This window comes from Poecilia reticulata, chromosome 21 (genome assembly GCF_904066995.2).
Source record: "Poecilia reticulata chromosome 21, P_reticulata-male-v2, whole genome shotgun sequence".
Lineage (NCBI taxonomy): Eukaryota > Metazoa > Chordata > Actinopteri > Cyprinodontiformes > Poeciliidae > Poecilia > Poecilia reticulata.
Window position 1 is genome coordinate 5969838 of NC_088850.1, and position 23017 is coordinate 5992854.

Here is a 23017-nt window from a genome sequence, read left to right on the forward strand (position 1 = left end):
TTCAAGTGTAAAGACTTTATTTTGTTCCACAGCAGAACCAACTTCAGTTCTGTTGGTAGTAATGATGGAGCCAAACATACAGTAACGTCGCACTTAGACACAAACGGGATCATCATTCCCACAACTTTTAAGACTTTTCGGTTTCATTCACTCTGATAATGTCTCCGCTTTTCTGGATTTTTTTTCCCCCAGCTGTTTTCGTCATTAAATAAACATCAAACTGAACCAGAACCAAAACGCAAAAAAAAGTGGTGAAGTCGATTCAACACCAGAGAAACGGGTCGAGTAAAACTTGCAGATCAGGCGTCTTTCATAATCCTTTTTAATTACTTTTACAAACTTTTGTGCAACTATTTTATACTAATAAAGCAAAGGAATAAGATGCAATCAAATTTTATTTAAGGATTTATTTCCAAATAATTTCTTGAGCAAGGATTTTAAAAAGTAGCCACACCTGATCCAAAGGTTTTGTTGGACCAACAGCACAAGATTAATATAAATCTCAATTTCTAACACTAGATAAAGCCATGGGACAGTTATCAAGCACATTTTTGGTCCTGAGAATCATTATAAGTACATTTTCCACTACTTAAGGCTGCACAAGAAATACATTCTCCATTTGTTCATTACAAGATCCCACAAAAAAGGCAGTTTTTTCTGTGGGAGAAAATTCATTCGTGACATTTTTAAAAACCTGTTTTTGTTGTAATGAGTGAGAAGAGCAGCACTGAAATGCACTTTTAACTTTCCTTGTGGTCAAAGTTTGTATAAAAAGTCGCTGTGCTTTGAACGCCGTGTTTGAAAGTCCACAGGAGGTAGTAGAAGCGGCGCATGTAAACAGTAAGCAGAACCGCCGTTTGGTTGAAGCAACGCTGGGGTTTAACAACAGATGATGCACAGGATTTTTCCGATCTGATGGGAAAACAGCTGCCTTTACAGGACAAGAAGTCAGAACTATAAACAGGTTTTCTGAGCACTGAAACGCTCAAGAAAGGCATCTGGTTGGGATTTTCTAACTTTAGCCAAAAAAAAAGGCAGTGAAAGATGACGTAACCTAAAAAAAAAAAGGTATGTTACATTCTTGGTTTGTGCATTTTTAATGTTAAATCTGTAGGATGTATTCCTGAATTAACAATCAAGACAGTGTAGGAGTCGGAAGCAGAAAGTTAATTTTCCAAATTGGAACATGCGTCTTTTGAGATTTTACAAACTTTATAGCTGAAGGGATAAAATGTGCAACAAAAAAATCTAGAAATATTTGTCTGAAGAACCGAAAACACTCCAGAGCTGCTGTAGGGCCTAAAAATTTGGCACGCTGAAGTGAAATAATGCAGAAATGCCAGCAAAGTGTGAATGAATTTTAGTTTGACGGACCTGAAATGAAAAAGAGAGAGAAAAACTTGGACAGATGGGCTGCAGGGACGCAGCGTTCTCAGAGGTTTCAATCAGACCCTCGGCTCATTAAAGGGTCGTTAAATTCAAAATTTGGCTTCATTCCTTCAGCAGGACGACGTCCACGTCGTCATGGACGCCCTGCAGGAGCAGCTCGCCCTGGAAGTCGATGATCTTCTGCTTCTTGGCCGCCTTCAGCGTCCCCACCAGCGCCTCGAAGATGTTGGCGCAGCGGTCGTCGCTAAATAAGACGCCGAACTTCACGCTGGTCTGATCTTTGTCATCTGAAAGAGAGTTGGTATGAAAGATTTTACAGGTAAACATGGTGGAATATTGAAAAATACAGTGAATAACCAGTGTTTTGAGCTGTTTTTCATCCTGTCTCGTTATAAATACTGACAAATATGTATTTCACTGGGATTTAATGCGATATATCATCACAAAATGGAAAGCAGCAATCAGAGAATTTGAACTTTTTGGTTTACAATCAAAGCTTCCTGTTTAGTGGAAAACCAAGACTACGTATTGCCCTGAACACACCGTAAACATGGCAAAACATGGCGGTGGCAGCGGCATGTTGTGGGAAGTTGAATGAAGCTAAATAAAGAATACAGGGTAAAAACATGTTGGAGGTAAAAGACTTGAGAATGAGGCAGAAAAAAACCTAATATACAGCCAGACATTCAAAACAGTGGCCTGTATTAAAGCATGTTCATGTCCTGAAATGGCCTAATCAAAGTCAAGACATGTATTCAGCTTGAAATCTTTGTCATGCCATGAGAATTGGTGTTAACAGAAACTATTTTGCTAAACGTAATAGGAGTTATCGCATTATCATTTATCGTGAAAAATTTCTTATCGTGATAAAAAATTTTGATTTATTGTCGTCACTATAAATTCCAATTAATGATGTTTAAAACCCCACAAAACTGTCCGTATTGCTGAGATTGTTATTTTTCTTTAGTTTTTCTCCACTGTTTGTTCAATGAAAGTATGAATAAATATCAGTGACTGTTGCAGTCACGGCAATACAGTTACGTAAAAAAAGAAGTAATTATGATTATTGCTTTTGTTTTCATCAAAACATTGTGATAAAACTTTACATCCATATCGTTTACCCTGGCAGGGTAAAATTAGCTGACTAAACATGCGGGAGTTCTGCCTCGGTTGCTAGGTAACGGGTTGGAATTAGCTGGGGTTGCTAGGTAACGCGCAGTGATCTTCCAATGTGACTTAACAATCGAGAGGTTTTTGAAACGGCTCATTTAAAACATTTACGTATTACCAGAAAACGGCTAAGAGTTGAAGTTGATTTTTATTTTTTATGTGGATCCTTGATACACATCTTCCACTTTATAAATTCAGGTTTTTGTGTTAATCTCTCACACAAAACCGTAATAAAATAAAATAAAATACAATGACATTTGTGCTTCCTATATGACAAAATGCGAAAAAATATGTGTTAACACCACATGCTTTAGAGCTTAAGGCAAATAACTGACTAACTGGGTCAGTTTTTCGATCAGACAGTCTTATCTCATTATGTTTGCCAAGTCTAGGAATGGTTTGAGTGTCACATGATTATATTATTTAACTTATTGTTTGTTATAGCAAACAACTTCCAGACGCAAGTCATCAACATCCTGCCATGCCAGGGATCATAGTCTGGACTCACTTTTGCTGCCAAGTCGCTGAATCTCCTCCACAAGCAAATTTATTTCATGAGACACATTCATTGTTGCTGAATGGGGGGAAAAAACACACACAAAAAGGACATATATTAGTGGAAAAAACATATGAATAAATTTGATGAGATTTTTCTAGATGTGGATATGAGACATGAAATCCCCAGAGCAGCGCTACCCTGAACTGACTGCAGAGCTGAGATCAACGTCAACAAGCTGCAACTTGAACTAACCAGGGCGGACTGGCACTAATGCGGAAATACAGGATTAGCACCCACAGTTAGCCAACACAAGACACAAATTAATATTTTTCCTCTTTAATTATCAAAGGTAAATAGTAATTTTAAGGCGCGGCTTCATTCTCAAAACCTGGTCCATTTTTTCCCCCCGTGACTTCCGGGTGCAAAACACGGATTTCTCCGCTCAGTGCCTCAGACAAATGATCTGCCGGTGCGAATAAGGGAGGGTTTTTTTTTATTTTTTTTTATTTTCTGTCGGTTGTACTGATTTTATGTCAGATACGAAACATTTTAAAATGTTTACACATAACAACCCCCAAAAATGACAGTAGTAAAAAAGAGTTTTACCTTTTTAGGTGTTGTACGTTTTCCTGTAAGGAGATGATGCAGGACTTTCTGAAGAGTCGGCACCCGGTAAGACTGCTGTTGCGTTCAGCGGGTGCTCGGAATTTCTGCTTCTTGAAATCGAGTACAAAAAATGGGGTTTGTGTTTTATATTTTTATCTGTTTATCTGGGAACATATACAAAAAAACTTTAAGTTCAGTGATAAACTATGTACTACCCCACATTGTAGCTTTTCCCATCTCCAATCCCAGCGGCAGGAAAAAGTAAAGTCAAGAAAAAAATGCAACAAATTGGAATAAATTTGCTGATTGAAGCGCTATGAAGAACCTCAAAGTGCTGACTTGCGTAAATTTAGCTACTTTTCACTGAAAAGCGTCAAAATTAACCTTTTTTAATGGTTTTTCCATTCCGGACCGAATGTAACATGAAAGCATCACGATAACAGGCTGTAATGATGGGAATTCCGGCTCCTTTTTAGGATCCAAATCATTTGATTCAGATCTTCCGTGTGCGAAACATCAGTTTTACATTGGACTGCTATTCTGTTCTAGAAAGGCAGATGTTAATATTTATTGAACCAGGACTGGTCAATCTGAACAGTCAGAATTAGACGGATTCTGACGGGAAAATTCACGGTAAGTAAAGAACTAGCATATTTGACCGGCTCGGTCACAGCAAACACATCACCACTCATCTGACTTCATTGTGAACACAGGATGTGATAATTTCACGATATCTGGTTCATAATGGGCTAAAAGTTGGTTAAGTCTCATATTTATGCATTTGTCAACAAGAAAGAATTTATTTATTTTATTAAGAAAATTATATTAATGTAATACTTGATCAATTTTTGGGCTACAAATTACATTGTTGAATCTGAAAGGGTATGTGTACATTTTAACTGTATATTTCCATCTTGAATGAAAGTTCTACTCTATTTGCATATTTTTATGCTCAAAATGTGGTTTAATTTAATTAATTAATTCACAATTGCCCTTTTGCATTTTGCGTTATGGTTTGTTCACCATACCAGAATTGCTACATCAAAAAGTTAAACACATTAGGGTATAAGGACAACCTTAATTACCACAAAGTTAATAAGAATATAAGTCAAATTATTAATATTTTATTTTGCAGCGAACAAGGAGAATCCTGGGTTATTTTTGTATCATTGATGCCTCTGACATCTTTCTGGAATAATTTTATGAAAACGGACAAAAATCCAGCATAATCTTTATTTTCCATAATAATTATAAAGTTAGGGGGAAAGCTACACTTTTTATTCTGAAATTACTCATCCGGGTCCCTGCAGGCCAAACAGGAGCCCAGTGACGTTTGGAAACGTCAAGTTAAAGAGTAACATGCATAAAGCCGAGGCTCATACCGGAAGTTGGCTCATGGTCCTTTCAAAACAAAATCTCTTCATTTATTTTGATATATTTGTGCTTAATTTGTCGAGTTATATTTACTCAGATCTGTTTAATGTTACCAGAATAACAGTGAAGGAGAGGAACTGCCGGGGCTGGCCCAAAGTTTTATGGGGCCCAAAGTAGAATTTGATTTTGGAGCCCAGTTAAAGCCCACCACATTTATTAATTATTTAAACATTTGTACTATTCACCAAATCATGCTTTGTTGTTAACAGCTGATCCAACCTTAGCACTTTTTGTGTGAATATTTAAAGTATGATGGTGTATTAGGGTCGCAGGACAAGATTGTTTCTATATCTATTCTATTTAATTATTTATGATTTCTCTGATTTACTAATTTGGTCTGGCTATGTTTAATTCAGTGTTCTTACAGAAAACCATGGAAATTTTACCCTTACTTGTCAAGATTTATTTGGCAAACAGCATGAAATATCACATAAATCATTCCTACAGAAGCTGTAGAAATTATATGACTCAAAGTAGATTACAATTGTTTTGTTTGTATGATCATAACTGTTTGTAGCTCCTTAAAGTGCTATGTAAATAAAGTATGACAGCTTATTGTACATAGAAAAAAAGAGGAGTAAATTTCTACCAAAAAAGAATCAGAAATTATTAAATTAATCTCAAACATTTTCTAGAAAAACATTTCTGAGTTTGAAAAGTCAAAAAAATAGCTGTTAAAGAATCTGACGTTTTGAGAGTAATCTTGGAAATCTGTGTGGAAAAAACGTGGAAATTTTTCTATTTGAAAAGTTGAAAAATTGCTATAGAAAATGCTGAGAATTTGAGATTAATTTCAGAAATCTTTGTGACATTTTCTTTTATTTCTGAGTTTGAAAGTTGGAAATTTTCAACTAGAAAGTTTCAGTTATTTTCTAGAAAAGTTCTGTTTTTTTTCTAGCAAAGTTTCGACTTTCAAACTCAGACATTTCCACGTTTTCATCTAGAAAATTTGAGACATTTTTGGCGGAAATTTACTCCCTTTTTGCAATAAAATGCAGATATTCAAAACGGCCATTATTTTTGAAGGGTAAACCGGAAAAAGCGCTCTGCCTCCGGGCCAGCTTGACAATGACGGCAGGAATGGCGGCTATGATTACTAGAGGAAGGAGCCCCAAGACCCTGAAACTTTACTTCTAACGGCCCAGCCGAGGAGTCTACCTCGGGCCGGGATCGGAACCACCATCCTGTCGCAGATCCGGGGGAGAAGAAGTCCTGTACCTCGAGATCAACGCGGCTGATGCCCACATCGAGGAGGCGGACGCACTTTGCTAGTTTAGCCTTCTGTTCGAGCCGCTGACTTTGATTCAAGGTAGCCGTGTTAGCGGTTGGCCACTTTGGCTTGGCTGCCCAACAAGTTAACTAACTGTGTGAAAGCTATCATCGGCTGGGTAGCCGTGCAGGGGTCAGCGTCGTTTACCAGGATACAATACTAGGGACGCTCGCGGAGCACAGTTTTACTGCTAACCTCACCGTTAGCCGACTTGGGATCCTGAAGTCTCATCCGTTTTCGGATCCTGCCCCAGCCATTGGCTAAGGGGGCTAATCAACGGCCAGCTAGTCCGCTTTCCTGCTTCACTCGGTGCGACGATGGAAAGCTTAACGCTGAGTGATGTCGAGCAGAAATACTACTCGGATCTTTTCGTCTACTGCGACACGGACAACACCAAAAAAGTGGCTTCTAATGGGAGAGTTCTTGACCTTTTCCGGGCGGCCCAGCTCCCCAGTGAAGTTGTCCTGCAGGTAAGCTAACCACAGCCAGGTAGCAGTTTGCTTAAACTCCCAGCCACCTCGTACGCCGCACAAATAGATGTTTATACGGAAGATGTATTAAACGGTGTTGCCTGTCAGAGCGATGACCCGAGGTTAGCCAGGCAGGTTAGCAAAGCTGCGCAGCGAGAGACACACCTTCCTCCGGCTAAAGTTAGCCAAACTACACGGCTATAAATTAACTTCTCAGCTTCAGATTAACAAAATAAAACCTACACAGACCCGCGAACCTCGGTAACGCTACATGAAGTCAACAAACATGGCTGGTAATTAAAATTCAAAAGGATAAAATGGAAACACAAGCAGCTTTAATATCCCTTACATTTTATTAGTATCCATAGACGATCAAAACATTTTAAGGCCCCAAGCTGAACTTTTTTAGGGGCCCCTTTTCCAGTAATGGCCCATTTCCCACCATTATAAGTTGGACAGAATCACTCAACTGTAAACAAGGAGCAGAAATAAGTAACGATTCTCATTATAAACATAGGTATTAAAGAATATAACTATTTTATTTATTATAAGCGGTAGTTTGTATTTGACAGTTTTTAAAATACTTTAAAATTTGAACCACATTTACTATAAAGTGCACTAAATATCCCTTAAATTCATTACTATTTTTCATTTATACATACTTGTTTTGTGGAATAACATTGTAATAAACCGATATAAGCTGGTTAAATAGTCAGGCATTTCTAACCGTCGTTTTCTGTAGTTTAATCTGAGTGATGCCTCTTTGGTAGCCACACCATGACTCTCCATGTTTTTCACACCTGGAAACATTTCCAAACGACCACATTTATCTCTCCTACAGGTGAGAAAAGTGTAGGAACCGTCATTATTTTTGTACCGTGAGACGTTTGTGATGAAGAATTGACACAAGTAACCAGTTCATTCCTAATTTTTAGCAACCGTTGCTAAAGTTGATCTTTGATTCCTTGACATCAACCTAATCTTGTCACACAACAAACGATAATCTGTTCCGGTTTTCATCCATTGTAAGATGTAATGTTCCCATCAGGCTGACTGCTCGGTGTTTCCTCCCTTTTCCTTCCACTGATATCTGCCTCCCTGCTGTCAGGGTTGAGCCGACATGCTGAACACAGGCTTCATGTCACCGTGTGCACTTCTTAATGCAACAGCCGGCTGCAAGCTTAGAGTCTTCACCGCCGATCAACCCTCAAATATATTTTGGTTTTATGATCTAGTTGTGAAATTTTATGTATTTTGCTTAAAGGTGGCATTAATAAATATTGATCACGGGTTACAACTGTTGGGAGGATTAACTTGAACCAATCCTGTGAGATGTTTTGAGAGGTTTTAAGTCTGTAATATTCTTATCTTTCTTACTAAAAACCAATTGTCCCAACATGCTTTTAAAACATGTTGGGACGTTTAGAGATGTGCCGATTATGTCGGTATTGAATTTGAATCGTACAAAAACAATGTTTCTATTCATGATGTGCTTCAAAACTAATATTTCCAGTCCATGTGCATTGATTGTTTTAAGTTTAATAAAAAAAAAAAAGTAATAATAATGGTATGGGATGATTAGTTTGAGGCATAAATATGGATATTTTTGTAATTTTATTTCTGATGGACTTTAATATAACAAAGAACATGCAGTAGATTTTTGCTTTTATTTGTTACAGCCATTTAAAGAAATGTTTTAATCCTCAATCTAATCTCCCAAATTAAAACATCCTTTATGTTTCGCTCAGACGTAATTTATTTTAACATCTTAAGATTTTATTTTTAATTGTTCCCCTCTGGGCATTGCGTTTAATATACATCATTTTTGTGGTTTTAATTTTGAACAACCAAACAAAGCTGGTGTTGCAACGCTCTTTGGCAACAACTGCTTGGCTCTGCGGCCTCCACCCTGTCTGTTTCTGTGCAAATAATGTTGAATTTCTGACCGCATGCATTTCTTTAAGAGTTTTCCTTTAGCTTAGTGGCGCCGCCTGACGATTTGCCGTGCGCAGGTGCAAACACGGCGGCGTTGAGAGAGCATCTTCAGCTCCTGGTCTCTGTTAACTCCTCAGTCCTGAGCAGCTCGTCTGAGCTGCAGCGGACCGTTCTGGTGTGACTCGGCGTCGCTCAGCAGGCCAGTATTTGCCGTTTGTGAGTCAGCATCCTTCTCAAGGTCAACAAGGGGAGGCTGTGTGGTGGAAGAATTGCAATCCCTCTCTAGTTTGAAAATCCACACTGGGCGCAGTGTTGATGCTGCAGTGTCATGTTGTAACAGGCTGAGAAAAGTGACTGGTGCTTTAAATGCTCTCTCTCACACACACACACACACACACACACACACACACACACACTTAGATTAGGTCCTTTGTCAGCAGGAGCGGGATCAGTCAGCTGTGGCGGTTCCCAGTCCTGAAGGACTCCCACTTGAAGGCTTGTTCTAATGTTACAAAGCTGAACCCTCCTGATATCATTCGGCTACAGTTTGCATTTCTGGTTGTGTGTATCTACGCCGTTTCTGGCGAAAGACATTTCAAACATTTTTCAGATTTCTCCTTATCTGCCCACCCTGAAGGACTTTCAGAACAACAAAGTTTGGACACGATAACCAATTTTAGTGGACGATAAATTGTCCCAGAGGTTTTTGCGATAAACGATGATGATGTTGTTTTGAAACCAGTTTGAAGTAATACGTTGGTAATGGCATAATAATGCAAGAACACATTCTCAAAGACGAATAAACGTTATATTCTACTGAACATTTAACAATAAATAAACAAAACAAAAACGGCAAATAAAATGAATTATGAAGTCTTTTTAAACAAAATTGTCCCCAAGAAAAGAGACCAAAGCACCAAACTGAAGATGTTAATCATTCAGTTTTTGGTAGAAAGTAGGGCTGTTGGAAAGAAATATTTTAGTAATTTATTATCAATTATTCTTACAATTAATTGAGTAATTGGATAAAAAAATGTATAAAATAAAATATTGGTAAATATAACATGACGGCATTATCACTATCATATACAAACATCAGTCCAATTTTTCATATTTGACCATCCCTAACAATTAATGTTCAGCAGTTTAGAAAATTAACCTGTAACAATAATGGCTAACTTTCTAAGTTAACCTGAAGAAAAGTTACTCAAAAATCTGAAATTATATTCAATTTAATAATAAAGAGGCAGGCTCACAAATAAACCTATTGACCATGTCTATACTCCAGCTTTTAGTTCATGTATTCATTTTCAGTCAATTTAATAGGTGAATTCTCACCTTGCCAGCCATTTATCGCTTTTGTGTCCTTGTTGGCGACTGGATTTGGTTCCTTAGTCACACAGAAACTCATCTACCAGCTCCGTACCGCCGTGATCCACTCTGATTAAAATCTACAGCACCGGGCTGTAGTTGCTGTGTTCAGTCTATCTGCTCACCTGTATAAATGCACCTGCTGCGCTCTTCACCTCCACCAGGAAGTGAAAGGCTGCCGTACTCCAGTCATCACACCAGTTATTTTTAGGATGCTTATTGGTCCCCCCAAAAAACGATAAAAACCCAACATTATCATCAATCAATAAAATCCTTCCAGGCCGAGCTTGAAAATGGGACGTTATGCTGCGAACACTTAGCTTTCGAGAGACGGAAGCATAAATAATCACCCGACCGCAACACGGTGCGCAAAATAATAAACATAACTTAACGAAGCTTCGAGGCAGATAATTTTCCTTGAAGAATTTTAATAATGAAGCTACTCGAATCTTAAGAAATCATTTCAGCCCTAGTAGGAAGAGAAAAACGATAAATCTCACAAATGGAAATTATTGCGCTTGTTTTAATTTTTCATGCGATTAATTGATTTATTGCTTTTTGCAACAGGCCTAATCAGGTTTAGGACATCTGATCATCTGCTAGCGAGAGCGCTAACAAAAAATAGAGTCACAGTTCGACAAATTCTTTTTTTTTAAAGTGCGAAACTGTTTGGACAGTCATTGTTTTTGGGTAGAAACAGAAGTTGAATTGTCCAAGGTGTGAATTCTGAGAGGGAAGTCTAGCTGAATATAGTGTTGACTCTTCCTCCTTATCTCTGTGTGTGTGTGTGTGTGTGTGTGTGTGTGTGTGTGTGTGTGTGTGTGTGTGTGTGTGTGTGTGTGTGTGTGTGTGTGTGTGTGTGTGTTCAGATCACAGAGTTGTGTGGAGCCACTCGGCTGGGTCACTTCGGACGGAGCCAGTTCTACATCGCGTTGAAGCTCATCGCCATCGCCCAGTCTGGGCTGCCGCTCAGGGTGGAAAGCCTCAATTCAGGTGAGTCCAAACCTGAATACTCTCGTTGTCAGCGCGGCGCCTTTTATTAAAGCCTCTGCTGTTTGCATATGGAGCAGGAATACAGTAAACATTGATGTTTGCTTTGAACGTAAACTGCTTGTGGAAAATAAAGTCTCTCAGTTTGTAAGTCGAGTCGCCTCGGTTTGTTTTGAAACAGCTGGTAGCGTTTAAATTCAGCTTTATAGGGAATGGTTGTAATGTTCATCAGTAAAAAGAGAAAACTGATCTATCGTCAAACATGATGACTGGCAATTTGTTTATAGAAACGTCTTAATTAATTTTATTTATGGTTTCTGTTATAAGTGGTTTTTATTTCTGTTTATTTTGGTCGTGTTTGTTTTGGATATTTGAAATATCTTCCAGTTTTAGTGTGAATGTTCTTTACAAAATTACAGTTAGTTATGATATTATATCTTGAAAATGGTCTCAAAACAATTATAATTTATTGCAATAATCATCATCCAGCTAAATGTCTTATTGTGACGGGTATAGCTGCAATTAAGTGATTTTAGTTATCAATTATTCTGACGACTCTGGAAAAAAATATTTCATTTAAGCCTTTTTTTTCATACAATATTAAAAATACATTAAGATGCAAATAAACAATTCAATTCCTTTTTTAAATAAGAAAATAAACATTTTATTGCCTAAAATGCAGCAGCACAGTATTCCTTTTGTTCATGCTTTATCATTTGTAGCAAAGGTTGCGTCTGCAACTAAATACATATTTCTAACATCAACACGTGAACGTCTTTGAAACATGGCTTCCTGTTTGAATAAAGCACCCAAAGTTTTCACTCTTACTCTGAGCTGCATGTTGGGCCCTGAAATGTTGCAACATGCGACGATGATTTCATAATTTGAACATTTGAGGAAGCGAAGCGACCACTTCCTTTTGCTATAAAAGGACACATTGTACCTCATGAAGGTTATCAACTTTGTGGGCGTTTTGAAGTTAAGATTCCTGATTCAGTTGATACTGAATAGAGGAGTTCTGGTTAAAAACGTTACTTTTGTCCCTCAGTAAGTAAATGTTTGGCAGAGCAGAAGCCTGGAAGCTTCCAGCCTCTCCAACTGTTTCAACTCATTTATTTTTCAAGTTTTACAGAAAATACTTCTTTTCTGACGTTTCTTTATATCATAAACTAAGACGCATATATTTTAACAACTAGAGGCAACGGAATGCATCATGGATATATATATATATTTCTAAATTAAATTTGGCTCTTCAAGAGCGGAAAGAGACATGTTTTGATTTGCACATGTACAGTAGGAGGTCTGCTGGGTTTATTCAGTTTATTTCTATAATCGGATCATCAGAATAGTTGTCCAGACTGATAATGGAGCAGAAATTTAAGCCTCAATTTAACCTCTGAAATTAAATCTGCACAATATCAGGAATATCAGCCATTTCTGAAAAACGTGATGATAATATAGATTATGTTCAGTCTCTCACCTATAATATCCAAATAGGTAGAGGTAATACGAACTCAGGTTGTTTTATTAATGCAACTTTTTTACTTTATTAACATTGATTTAATAAAGTCAATCAAGCCTTTGGGATATAATCTCCTTTTTCTAATGAAAACATTTGTTACGATTAACCCACATCTTTCTGATTCTATACTTTCATTACAATTATACATCACCCACCACTTTCAATTGGAGTGAAATCTGTTGCAGTTTGAACGCCAACTGCAAATCATTCCAAAATCAGGAAGTGGACTACAGAGCAGGGCATTCTGGGTAAATACAACCAAAACAAACTCCTTGTGAGTCATCTTTTACTAAACATAAGAAAAGCCCTACAACCGCTAAGCGCTGATGCTACTCCATTTTAGTTGCGCTTATTTCTTCTTCAAAAGTTTTTATGTTGTTTCCGTCAGTAACTTTCAGTGCAGCGCCCCCACAGGCGAGGAGGGGAAGAGGTTTTTGGTTCGTTTGACTCGGTGCAGTGAGAAAGCGAACTGCACCAACTGGAAAAGGAGTCGGATGTTTTAATTATGATCTGCAGTCGAGCCGATGTAGCTCAATTTTTGTGAATTCTAAGATTTTATGTTCAATTTGTTTAATGTTTCTCACTTTATCATCCAAAGGTTAACTATGTTTGATGCGTTTCACACGTTTATGGTCGCTTTTAACACGTTTATGGTTCAGCAGGTTTTGCTCTCCTCTTCTCATTCTCCTCCTGTTTCATTGCCGTTTCTATTTAAAGACTAAAACACTTAAGATGCAACTCTGAACACTTCTGAGCAAATATTAGCTTCCATATTTTACTGTAATCTTTTAATTTCGCACTAATAAGCTGTGCTGAACAGATCAGTGCGTTTTATTTTGAGGAAGCAAAAATTTCCTCACTGCTCGCATTTTATGGCTTTCCCTCATTTTACAAGCTATAATATTGTCAGCTGATGCCTACAACTGTATGACTCATACAGTTGTAGGCATCAGAAGACTACTTACGGACACATTTTTAGCGCCTGTGGAAAGAGACTTGATCATCGCTTTTTGGGTTAAAACACCTGGATTTGGTTTGATTTGATTAGTTTTTTCCTTTTACTTCTTGACAGTCAAAGATCTGCCGCTGCCCAGGTTCGTGGTGGGGAAGAACGAGGCAGAAGCGAGGCACGCTGCCCTGTACCAGGACGCAGACAGCCAAGGCTTGTACCCGGCGCCCGGAACTGCTTTAATACCCAGACCGCCGGGCCGGGGTCAGCAGAACAAGAAAGGCCCCCCTTCCTCCACTTCACTTCCTGCCCACGAGGTCATCCAGCCCCTGGCGCCCAGCATAGATGCTCAGGTTGGTAACCAGGCAGCAAATACTCTTATTTCTCAAGCTGTTTGCCAATGAAACCTCTCAGATAGTAAATCTTAATGACTTTTACTAGTGTGGTCTTCATTTTGAAGAGTGATATGCAACATCTCGAGCCTGCAGCCGCTGCAGATAAGCTTCTGAAGTATTACTACTTATTTTCCTGTGGGAAAATCATAATGTTAGATGATTTGTTGCTCAAATTGCTTTCTCAGTGTTTTGACTTTCCAATCAGCCAAGTAGATCTTTTACACGCCGGTTATTTCTTCTCATTTTTAAATTTATTCACTGGTTGCTTTAACATCCTGCATCTGAAATGAAGCAGATGATTCACTTTGACCTGATTTGAATGCCCTGAAGGGGAGCTGTTATGCAAATTTCACATTTTGCATGTTTTTGTACTTTCATTTTACTGCAAAAACACAAAATCTTACCAAGTATTTTTGGTCTAGTTTCTAGTGCAAATATGGTATCGTAGTGCACTTAAAATAAGACAAACTACCTTAAAAGTAACTTTTCAGCAAGACATTTAGGCTTGTTGTGAGTAAATAATTCCTTAATATTGATGGGAAAAAAATGCTTGTTCTATTAGCAGATCATTGAACTGATGACGTGTGAAAAATGTCTTATAAGTTCAATAATCTGCCAATGAAACTGGTACTTTGGCATCAATATTAAGGAATTATTTACCTAAAATAAGCTTCTATAGTTTGCTAAAAAGTTACTTGTGAGTTAGTTTTGTCTTATTTGAAGTTTGCTAAAGTATTTGCACTAAAAACTAGACAAAAAAAATACTTGGTAAGATCTTGTATTTTTGTATTGATAGGTTTCTGCTGCTTCTAAAAAATACCCACGTTTTTTGGTGTCTGGAAAATGAGCCATTTAAAAAAAAAATAAAAAAAACTCCAGTATGTAACGTTACAAATTAGCAGGCGCTGCCTCGTTACCTAGCAACCCCCCGCAGAGCTCCAGCTCGTTGCCTAGCAACCCGGGTGAGATTCCAGCACTGCTGTAAGCACTGAAAGAGTGTTTGCTTTGTCAGACTAACACAAAACAGTTAAGTTAGTTCAATTAACTTTTCTTTTGTCAATTTGTTGATTTGATCTTAAACATAAAATCATAATGTTAGATTATTTTATCTGTTTTGCTTTCAGTTAACATAGTACAATTATGTGAAACCTGTTGAAATAAAAATAATTACGTGATGTCAATTATTGATTTCTTTGAGTGTGCGTTGTACAATGGCTGCTTGGGGAAAAAAAAAAAGCAAGTGTTTTGTTGGCTTACCATCCACAAACCACTTGCTGCAATCTTCTTGGTTGTGCAGGAGGCTCCACTTCTGCTTTTCAAAAATGTACGGTTGCATAGTTGTGCATCATTTTGCAGCCATTTTCAGATACGGGCATAAACTAGAGTTTGGGGGCGTGGACATCAGCAGCTTATTTGGATTTAAAGTGACAGAGACCCTAAAACAGTTCAAAACTGAAATCTAATTATCTAAGAATGATTTTTATGAACATGTAGCCCTATCCTAACCTGTTCAAAAAACCTCTATAGATCACCTTTAGCATCCTTCACTATGTAGTACAGTTGATTAAATCACTTCAAATAGTGTTTTACTACAGATTATACAGATTTGTATCGTTTTGTCAGCTAAAGATGTGTCCGATTTGCTTCCACATGATTCCCAGCCCGAACCGACATCCCCAGTCATCTCCCCGCACCAGTCCCCCCCCACGTCCCCTCACTCTTGGAGAAAGCACAAACGGCAACACAGCGGAGGGAACGCAGACAGGCAACAAGTGGTGGCTGCAACCGGAGCTGTGTGGACGCAGTTCAGAGAACCACAAACAGGTGACGGCCGCAGAACTCTGTCTTCAGCCGCGTGTGTGTTAATCCGAGCGTGGGAGGATTTTTCTTTTCTTTTTTTTAAACGTCCTTTCCTGTGGTTCCTCCCTGCCAGGGCCAGTGACCGGTGATGGCATGTGGTCGTCTCACTCGCCCCCTCCTCCGCTTCCCCCAAGCCAGGAAAGCTGGGTCAGTTTCACAGCAGACACCCCGCCCTCCAGCACGCTCCCAGCAATGCACCCGTCATCGGTCCAGGTAGGGCAGCGCCACTCATCTGACTGCTTTTAAAGCACAACAGACCCAGGCGTCACTTTACATGATGTCAGGATCCCTCAATGTTGTTTAAATCTGTGTAGAAATCGTCTCTCTGAGAAGATTTGGAACCCAGTCAGTCTATAACTGGCTTCACTATGTTAAAAAAACAAACAAAACTCTATTTTGACTCTTTAAAAATAGCTTTGTATCCATAGCTAATGTTTTTTATTGTCATGTTTTTAATTTATTTTCTTGTATGATTTTGCATATTATTACTATCTCACCTCCTAATATCCATTAGGTATATTGTTTAGAAAAAAAAATCAAATTAGCTCATGCTATTAGCACCATGATGCAGGCAAACAGGACTGCTGTTATTCAGTTTATCTTACTGTGTATCTAATGAATAAATACATACAAGTGCATAAGTTAGTTTAATTTAAGGCCTTAAAATGTAATTTGGCCTTAAGTATGTCTTACATTTTGTTGTGGCAAGTCTATTTAATTTTATATATATTATGTAGGTTGTTTTTCTATCAGGCAAAAGTTTTAGTTGTGTTCAGACTTTTTATTCATTTTTCTCTAGTCTTATTTCTATACAGACATTAACTAATATTAATGCATATGCACAAAATGTTTCAATATTTTGCAGCCCTACTGGATTTTCTCTATATATAGAAAACTAAATTAATTCTATTAAATAATTTGTATTTGTATATTTGAACAAAGCCTCTATATGAAGGGGTTTTTGTATTGTGTAATTGTTTCTGTAGAGGCAAAACTTCTTTAATAATTATTTTAAAAAAATCAAAATAGATCTCTAGTAAAATCCAAATCCTTCCAGAAATTTTTTGTTCATTGTAAAATAAAATAAATAAAGAAAATTTGCTTCTTGAACTACAACACGCGTTTAAAACCAAGTGATATCCAACCAGAACTGTTGTGTCCATTTATCTTTTTTCTATTGGTATTTAAAACCTGGTCACTGTAGGAATCATTTCCATAAATTCATAAGACAAAGCAGAGAAAATTGAATCTAAAAATGCAATATCTACACAGAAATGTACAGGAACTCTTGATATAAAATGTATTTGAAACGAAAATATCTGCAGATATAGAGATGCAGCTCAGACGTCTTCCATCAGATAAGCCGGTGGCAGCAGTTGCTGCAAACATAAAAGAAGAGAAATGCAAACCACAGTTGTGTCTTTAAAGATCAGTCGGCGTTTTCTGGCTCTGCCTTGTCAGCCGGCGCTGCTGAACTGAGACTTCAGCAGCTATTTTAACTCTTCAAATAAAAGCTTGCGTCTAATTTTAGGCAGACTTCACTTCTATTTTCGTTTTTGAGACATAAAAAACGGCTCCATGTTTCAAGGCACTGACATTTTCCTTTACTGAAATTTCTCTTCAGTGTTGACTTTAAAATAAAAGGCTTTTGCTGGTTTTTAACTACAGTTGTGTGGCCTGTAGGAAAGCACAACGATACGAACCGTGGCCTCGGCTGCGACGACCAACGAGATCCAGCGACAGTCCAGCTGCTACGACGATCCCTGGAAAATCACAGACGAGCAGAGACAGTATTACATCAACCAGTTCAAAACCATTCAACCGGACCTCACTGGCTTAATACCTGGTAGGGAAAAACATACAAACTCTCAAATAAAGTTTGTTACAGAGCCTCATAGGGGACATGGGGGACTTTTTCTTTTGTTACTTCTCAATACTTTTGCCTTCTCTCTCGATAGTTTTGCCTTCTCTCTTGATAGTTTTGCCTTCTCTCTCAATACTTTTGCCTTCTCTCTCAATACTTTTGCCTTCTCTCTTGATAGTTTTGCCTTCTCTCTTGATAGTTTTGCCTTCTCTCTCAATACTTTTGCCTTCTCTCTCAATACTTTTGCCTTCTCTCTCGATAGTTTTGCCTTCTCTCTCGATAGTTTTGCCTTCTCTCTCGATAGTTTTGCCTTTTCTCTCGATAGTTTTGCCTTCTCTCAGTAGTTTTGCCTTCTCTCTCTATAGTTTTGCCTTCTCTCTCGATAGTTTTGCCTTCTCTCTTGATAGTTTTGCCTTCTCTCTCGATAGTTTTGCCTTCTCTCAGTAGTTTTGCCTTCTCTCTCTATAGTTTTGCCTTCTCTCTCTATAGTTTTGCCTTCTCTCTCGATAGTTTTGCCTTCTCTCAGTAGTTTTGCCTTCTCTCTCGATAGTTTTGCCTTCTCTCTCGATAGTTTTGCCTTCTCTCAGTAGTTTTGCCTTCTCTCAGTAGTTTTGCCTTCTCTCTCTATAGTTTTGCCTTCTCTCTCGATAGTTTTGCCTTCTCTCTCGATAGTTTTGCCTTCTCTCTCGATAGTTTTGCCTTCTCTCTCGATAGTTTTGCCTTCTCTCTCGATAGTTTTGCCTTCTCTCTCTATAGTTTTGTCTTCTCTCTCTGTAGTTTTGTCTTCTCTCTCAGTAGTTTTGTCTTCTCTCTCTATAGTTTTGCCTTCTCTCTCTATAGTTTTGCCTTCTCTCTCCATACTGTCCTCATCGGTTCATGCTGCATAGCTGAATACTGAAGGTCTTTCTTATGGTGGCCACCATAGTTTCTGCTATAATTTCAGGTTTTCGAGAGATTTTTCCATGTACGTTATTATCTTGTTTGTGAAATACCTGAAGTTTTATATATTTATCTTTAGGATAGAAATTCACCGCACATCTATGATATAAACAGAAACTTTCTGTAAGAAGGAAAGAAATAAAAAAAATATATCCAAACTATTTGGACCATTTCTGAGTTATTTTCACATAGTAATAAAGTCATCTGACAGTTTTTATTGTCTTTCTGTGTTGGTCGTCTGAATGGTTACTAATGGTCAACCTTACATAAACATGCAGTGAATAAACTGATTTTCAGTCACTATTTTGCACCAAAGAGTTAAGAATATATGAACACGTTTCACTGAGGCTCTTTAAATGTGTTTGTATTTGAAATTTTAAATTGACATTTGTGACTCCATAAAAAATAGACCGGTGTGTATTTGCTTAATGCAAAGGAAACATTTTCTCCCATGTCCCTTATGGGGCTCCGTAGGTTGTAACAAAAAAAGTGTTTTAAACGTCACTTTTTGTGTGTTTCAGGTTCAGCCGCGAAAGAGTTTTTCACTAAATCAAAGCTACCGATTTTAGAGCTGTCACATATTTGGTGAGTTGTTATTATTGCTGATGCTTCCTGCAGCATTGCACTCAAACTCGGGGCCCTAAAACCGAAAAGCTTTTCTCCTGTTATTTGAAGGGAACTGTCGGACTTCGATAAAGACGGAGCTCTGACCCTGGACGAGTTCTGCGCGGCCTTTCACCTCGTCGTGGCCAGAAAAAACGGCTACGACCTTCCAGAGAAACTTCCAGAAAGCCTCATGCCGAAGCTGATTGATCTGGACGACTCAGCAGGTTTGCTCATATTCTGCTGACTCGTCTGTTTAAGCTGATGTGCATTTTTATAAGCAAAGACTCGATGATGCTAAGACTGGGGTGTCCAAACTTTTTACCAAGTGAGCCAAAGTAGTCGCCGGCCGAAACAAGCAACCTAAAATCAAGCGCATAAAGTAGCTTGATATTTATTGTAAATCCAAATATTGAAAGCGATTTTTACATATTAGGGCCATTGCAGATAAGAAAAATAAATAATAAAATTCAGTCAAAAAAGCAGAAAGTTTGTGAGTAATCTCAGGCATTTTCTAGAAAATATTGAAATTTTAATTTAAAATTCAGGTTTGTTTGTTTTTTGTTTTAGAAAATTTCTATTAATCAAAAAACAAAATCCAGAAAAAAGGAGTAAATTTCTCTCAAGAAAGCAGAAGTTTTCTAGAAAATTTCTAAATATTTCATTTAAATTTCCATGTTTTTTTTTTAAAGAAAATTTCTTGATATTAATCCTATGAAAGTTTTTATCTAAAAAAATTTCTAAGGTTGAGGTTTTTGGCATAAATCAACTATTTACTACTATTTTTGCCTATTTGCTGTATTAGAAGAAAGACATTTAGTTTTGATGGAATGAATTTATTTTCAGTAATAACAGGATTTGGGTCACTTTCTTTCACAACGCTTGCTGCTTTGATTTTAACTTTTGTTAAAACTTGGTTATAAAAAGACAAATACTTTGTGTTGTACTTTACATTTCCCTGTGTAACACCCTGATTACAAATTAAAAGTCTCCATCTGCATCGACGAGCCAACTTTGTATCATTTTTGAATTGTGGTTGTGGCCTGCAAAAAATCAGTCCAAGGGCCACAAATGGCCCCCGGACCGCAGTTTGGCCACCTCTGTGCTAGGAGATTAAAGGAGCCCCTTTAATTTGTATTAAATACATTCTTGAAAACAAAAGCAAACAATGTCGTAGTTGTGTTGTTTAGTCCACTTGAATCGAATTCTAGTTTGTAGCAGATTACAACGCAGGGCATTCTGGGTAAATACAACCAAAAGAGCCTAGCCTAGCGCTAACGGGAGAAATGCCTCATGGATTTTTTACCAAAACAGAAATCATACAACTGCTACAATCTGGAGCTGCTTCATTTTTGTTTACGTTTTATGAAGAAGGAATTTGCGCTTGTTTTCATGTCGTTTCCTTCGGTAGTTCTTTGTGCAGCGCCCCCACAGGCGAGGAGGGGAACTGGTGTTTAAATTAGTTTGGGACTCAATGCAGTGTGAAAACGAACGGCAGCAGCTGAAAATGTAACAAATGTTGAAACTTGTATCTGTTAATGACCTAAATATGTGATTCAGTGTTTTGCTGGTAGCTGGAGTTTAGATTTTGTAGCTATTTATGATTTTCTTCATATGAAGGACAAGGAAGTCAGAAACCTCCGTTTTATGTGATTTGTTTTATAAGTTAAATGTTTTAAAGATTTAAATTGTCTTTCTGTATCCCAGGAAATGAGGGTTTTAATTTCATTGAGTTTTTTACTTCCTGGTTTTTTCGTGTCCAGAAGTTCCTGAGCCGGCGGCTGAAGTCGGGTACTCGGCTTCGCCGGTGGAGGTGACCCCCAACAAATCGCCCTCCATGCCTTCGCTCAACCAGGCCTGGCCAGAGATGAACCAGAGCAGCGAGGTTCAACCATCACGCCTCTGCATTCTTACACTTTTACACTCAAACCTCTGTTTGCTCTTTGCTTGGTTTGCATTTGATTCATCCTAATTGCTCAAGATTTCATCTCTTCTTCCTCATCATTAAACATAATTATTGCTAATTCAGCACCTCTTCCCGCCCTCTTTGGGACCGTGACGGTAGTTTAGCCTCCACAGTCGCTCCCAAACTCGAGGATTTTTCAATAAAAGTGTGATGTCACTGTTTCCGGCTGACTGACATGTTTGTTGTTTTTTTTTTTTCTTGCTGTCTGTCTCCTGCAGCAGTGGGAGACGTTTAGCGAGCGCTCCTCCAGCTCACAAACTCTGACCCAATTTGACTCTAACATTGCACCAGCTGACCCTGTAAGTCAATCACTTGGCATGCACGGTTTCACAGAGTAATGCACAGACATTAACCCTTCCTGGATCTTTTTCTGTCTGTATCATCCTCTCTGTGCATGTTGATTTCTGATTCAACTTCTGTAGGAAATCGGCTCGTTTTCCTCCAGCAAACCGGATATTCCTTAAATACTTCGAAAATAAATCTTGTGCTCGAACATTGATGCTCGTAAAATGACACTTTGCGTCTGAAGTGGTTGTTGTAATCGACTAAATTGAAACAAACTGCCTGTTTTAGCCTGGAGCTCATTATGTGGCTGGGTGTCTTTCAGGACACGGCCATCGTTCACCCAGTTCCCATCCGGATGACTCCCAGTAAGATTCACATGCAGGAGATGGAGCTGAAGAGGACGGGCAGCGGTACGACTGGTTTCTGGTTTCTGGTTTCTGGTTTTGTTTCTCTGCTTTCCAAGGGTAAAATTGTGATTAAATTTTTTTGACTCAAGTTTGAAGCTTTTTCAATGGAGAAAATGATTTTGAAGGCTCGGTTTTTTTTTCTATTTGCAGTCACAGTTCAGGTATTATTTGGACACGTTGTTGCCACGGTTACACATGACAGCTGTCCAAAAGTAAAAAGAAAAGAAGCAAAAATCCTTAAAGTTGCACATCATCTGCAACTAGAGTGAATAATTGCTCCAAAAAGCAATGCAGCAACCAGAAAAGTTGTAAGCAAATCATGCTGCTGCTCTGCCATGATGCTGCCTTTCTGAACTGTAGAGCAGGGGCGTCCAAAGCCGGTCCTGGAGGGCCGGCATCCTGCATGTTTTAGTTCTCTCCCTAGTGGTTGTAACAACCATCTCAGCAAGTCAATGTTCTCCTTAGGCCTCTAATGAGCCATCATTTGATGCAGGTGTGTTAAACCAGGGAGAGAACTAAAACATGTGCAGAATGCCGGCCCTCCAGGACCCACTTTGGACACCCCTGCTGTAGAGTCTTGAACTCTGACCTTAACTGAGGAAAATGAGGCTTGCCAAGAAACATCTAAACCAGGGGTGGGCAACTCCAGGCCTCGTGGGCCTCCTGCAACTTTTAGATGTCTCTGCTTCAACACACCTGAGTCCAATAATGAGGTCATTAGCAGGACTCTGGAGAACCTGCCTGCACTGAGGAGGTGATTCAGATGTTGGATTCAAGTGTGTTTTGACCAGGGAGACGTATAAGCGCTGCAGGACACCGGTCCTCCAGGACCAGGATTACCCACCCCTGATCTAAACGGATGTTTGTCATTTTCTCGTGTATTAAATTTAATGAGATATTAGCTTCAATATCTGTTGCTATTCCATCCATCCATCCATTTTCTTTACACCCTTGTCCCTCAGTGGGGTCAGGAGGGTTGCTGGTGCCCATCTCCAGCAAACGTTCCGGGCGAGAGGCGGGGTCACCCTGGACAGGTCGCCAGTCTGTCACAGGGCAACACAGAGACACATAGGACACACAACCATGCACACAC

The 23017-nt window shown here is 38.5% G+C and overlaps 2 protein-coding genes across 3 annotated transcripts in view; one reads left to right on the forward strand and one right to left on the reverse strand.

The window, feature by feature from the left end:
- abracl (ABRA C-terminal like) lies at nucleotides 1–6704 on the reverse strand. Its single transcript, XM_081602632.1, has 4 exons — nucleotides 6569–6704; nucleotides 3665–3774; nucleotides 3068–3133; nucleotides 1–1676 (listed from the first exon to the last, which is right to left on the reverse strand). The coding sequence occupies exons 3-4, from the start codon at nucleotides 3126–3128 to the stop codon at nucleotides 1492–1494; spliced, it is 246 nt and encodes an 81-aa protein (XP_081458758.1). The 5' UTR covers nucleotides 3129–3133; nucleotides 3665–3774; nucleotides 6569–6704; the 3' UTR covers nucleotides 1–1491.
- reps1 (RALBP1 associated Eps domain containing 1) overlaps nucleotides 6686–23017 on the forward strand; it is a 23862-nt gene continuing 7530 nt past the window's right edge. Inside the window, exons 1-11 of one of the 2 annotated variants that reach the window (XM_081602622.1) lie at nucleotides 6686–6838; nucleotides 11014–11137; nucleotides 13729–13958; nucleotides 15662–15824; nucleotides 15934–16073; nucleotides 17544–17706; nucleotides 19185–19248; nucleotides 19339–19493; nucleotides 21030–21151; nucleotides 21451–21531; nucleotides 21840–21927. In XM_081602622.1, coding sequence (XP_081458748.1) covers nucleotides 6686–6838; nucleotides 11014–11137; nucleotides 13729–13958; nucleotides 15662–15824; nucleotides 15934–16073; nucleotides 17544–17706; nucleotides 19185–19248; nucleotides 19339–19493; nucleotides 21030–21151; nucleotides 21451–21531; nucleotides 21840–21927 — 1483 coding nt within the window. The remainder of the gene's footprint in view (nucleotides 6839–11013; nucleotides 11138–13728; nucleotides 13959–15661; nucleotides 15825–15933; nucleotides 16074–17543; nucleotides 17707–19184; nucleotides 19249–19338; nucleotides 19494–21029; nucleotides 21152–21450; nucleotides 21532–21839; nucleotides 21928–23017) is intronic. The other variant, XM_081602623.1, reaches the window with a different exon arrangement.

What these genes read in the sequence shown, in the direction of transcription:
- abracl (XM_081602632.1), bottom strand. Translation starts at nt 3,128, where the DNA reads ATGAATGTGTCTCATGAAATAAATTTGCTTGTGGAGGAGATTCAGCGA. An exon ending in TCAGCGACTTGGCAGCAAAA is followed by an intron (nt 1,677 to 3,067) that starts GTGAGTCCAGAC and finishes ACTCTCTTTCAG; the next exon opens with ATGACAAAGATCAGACCAGC.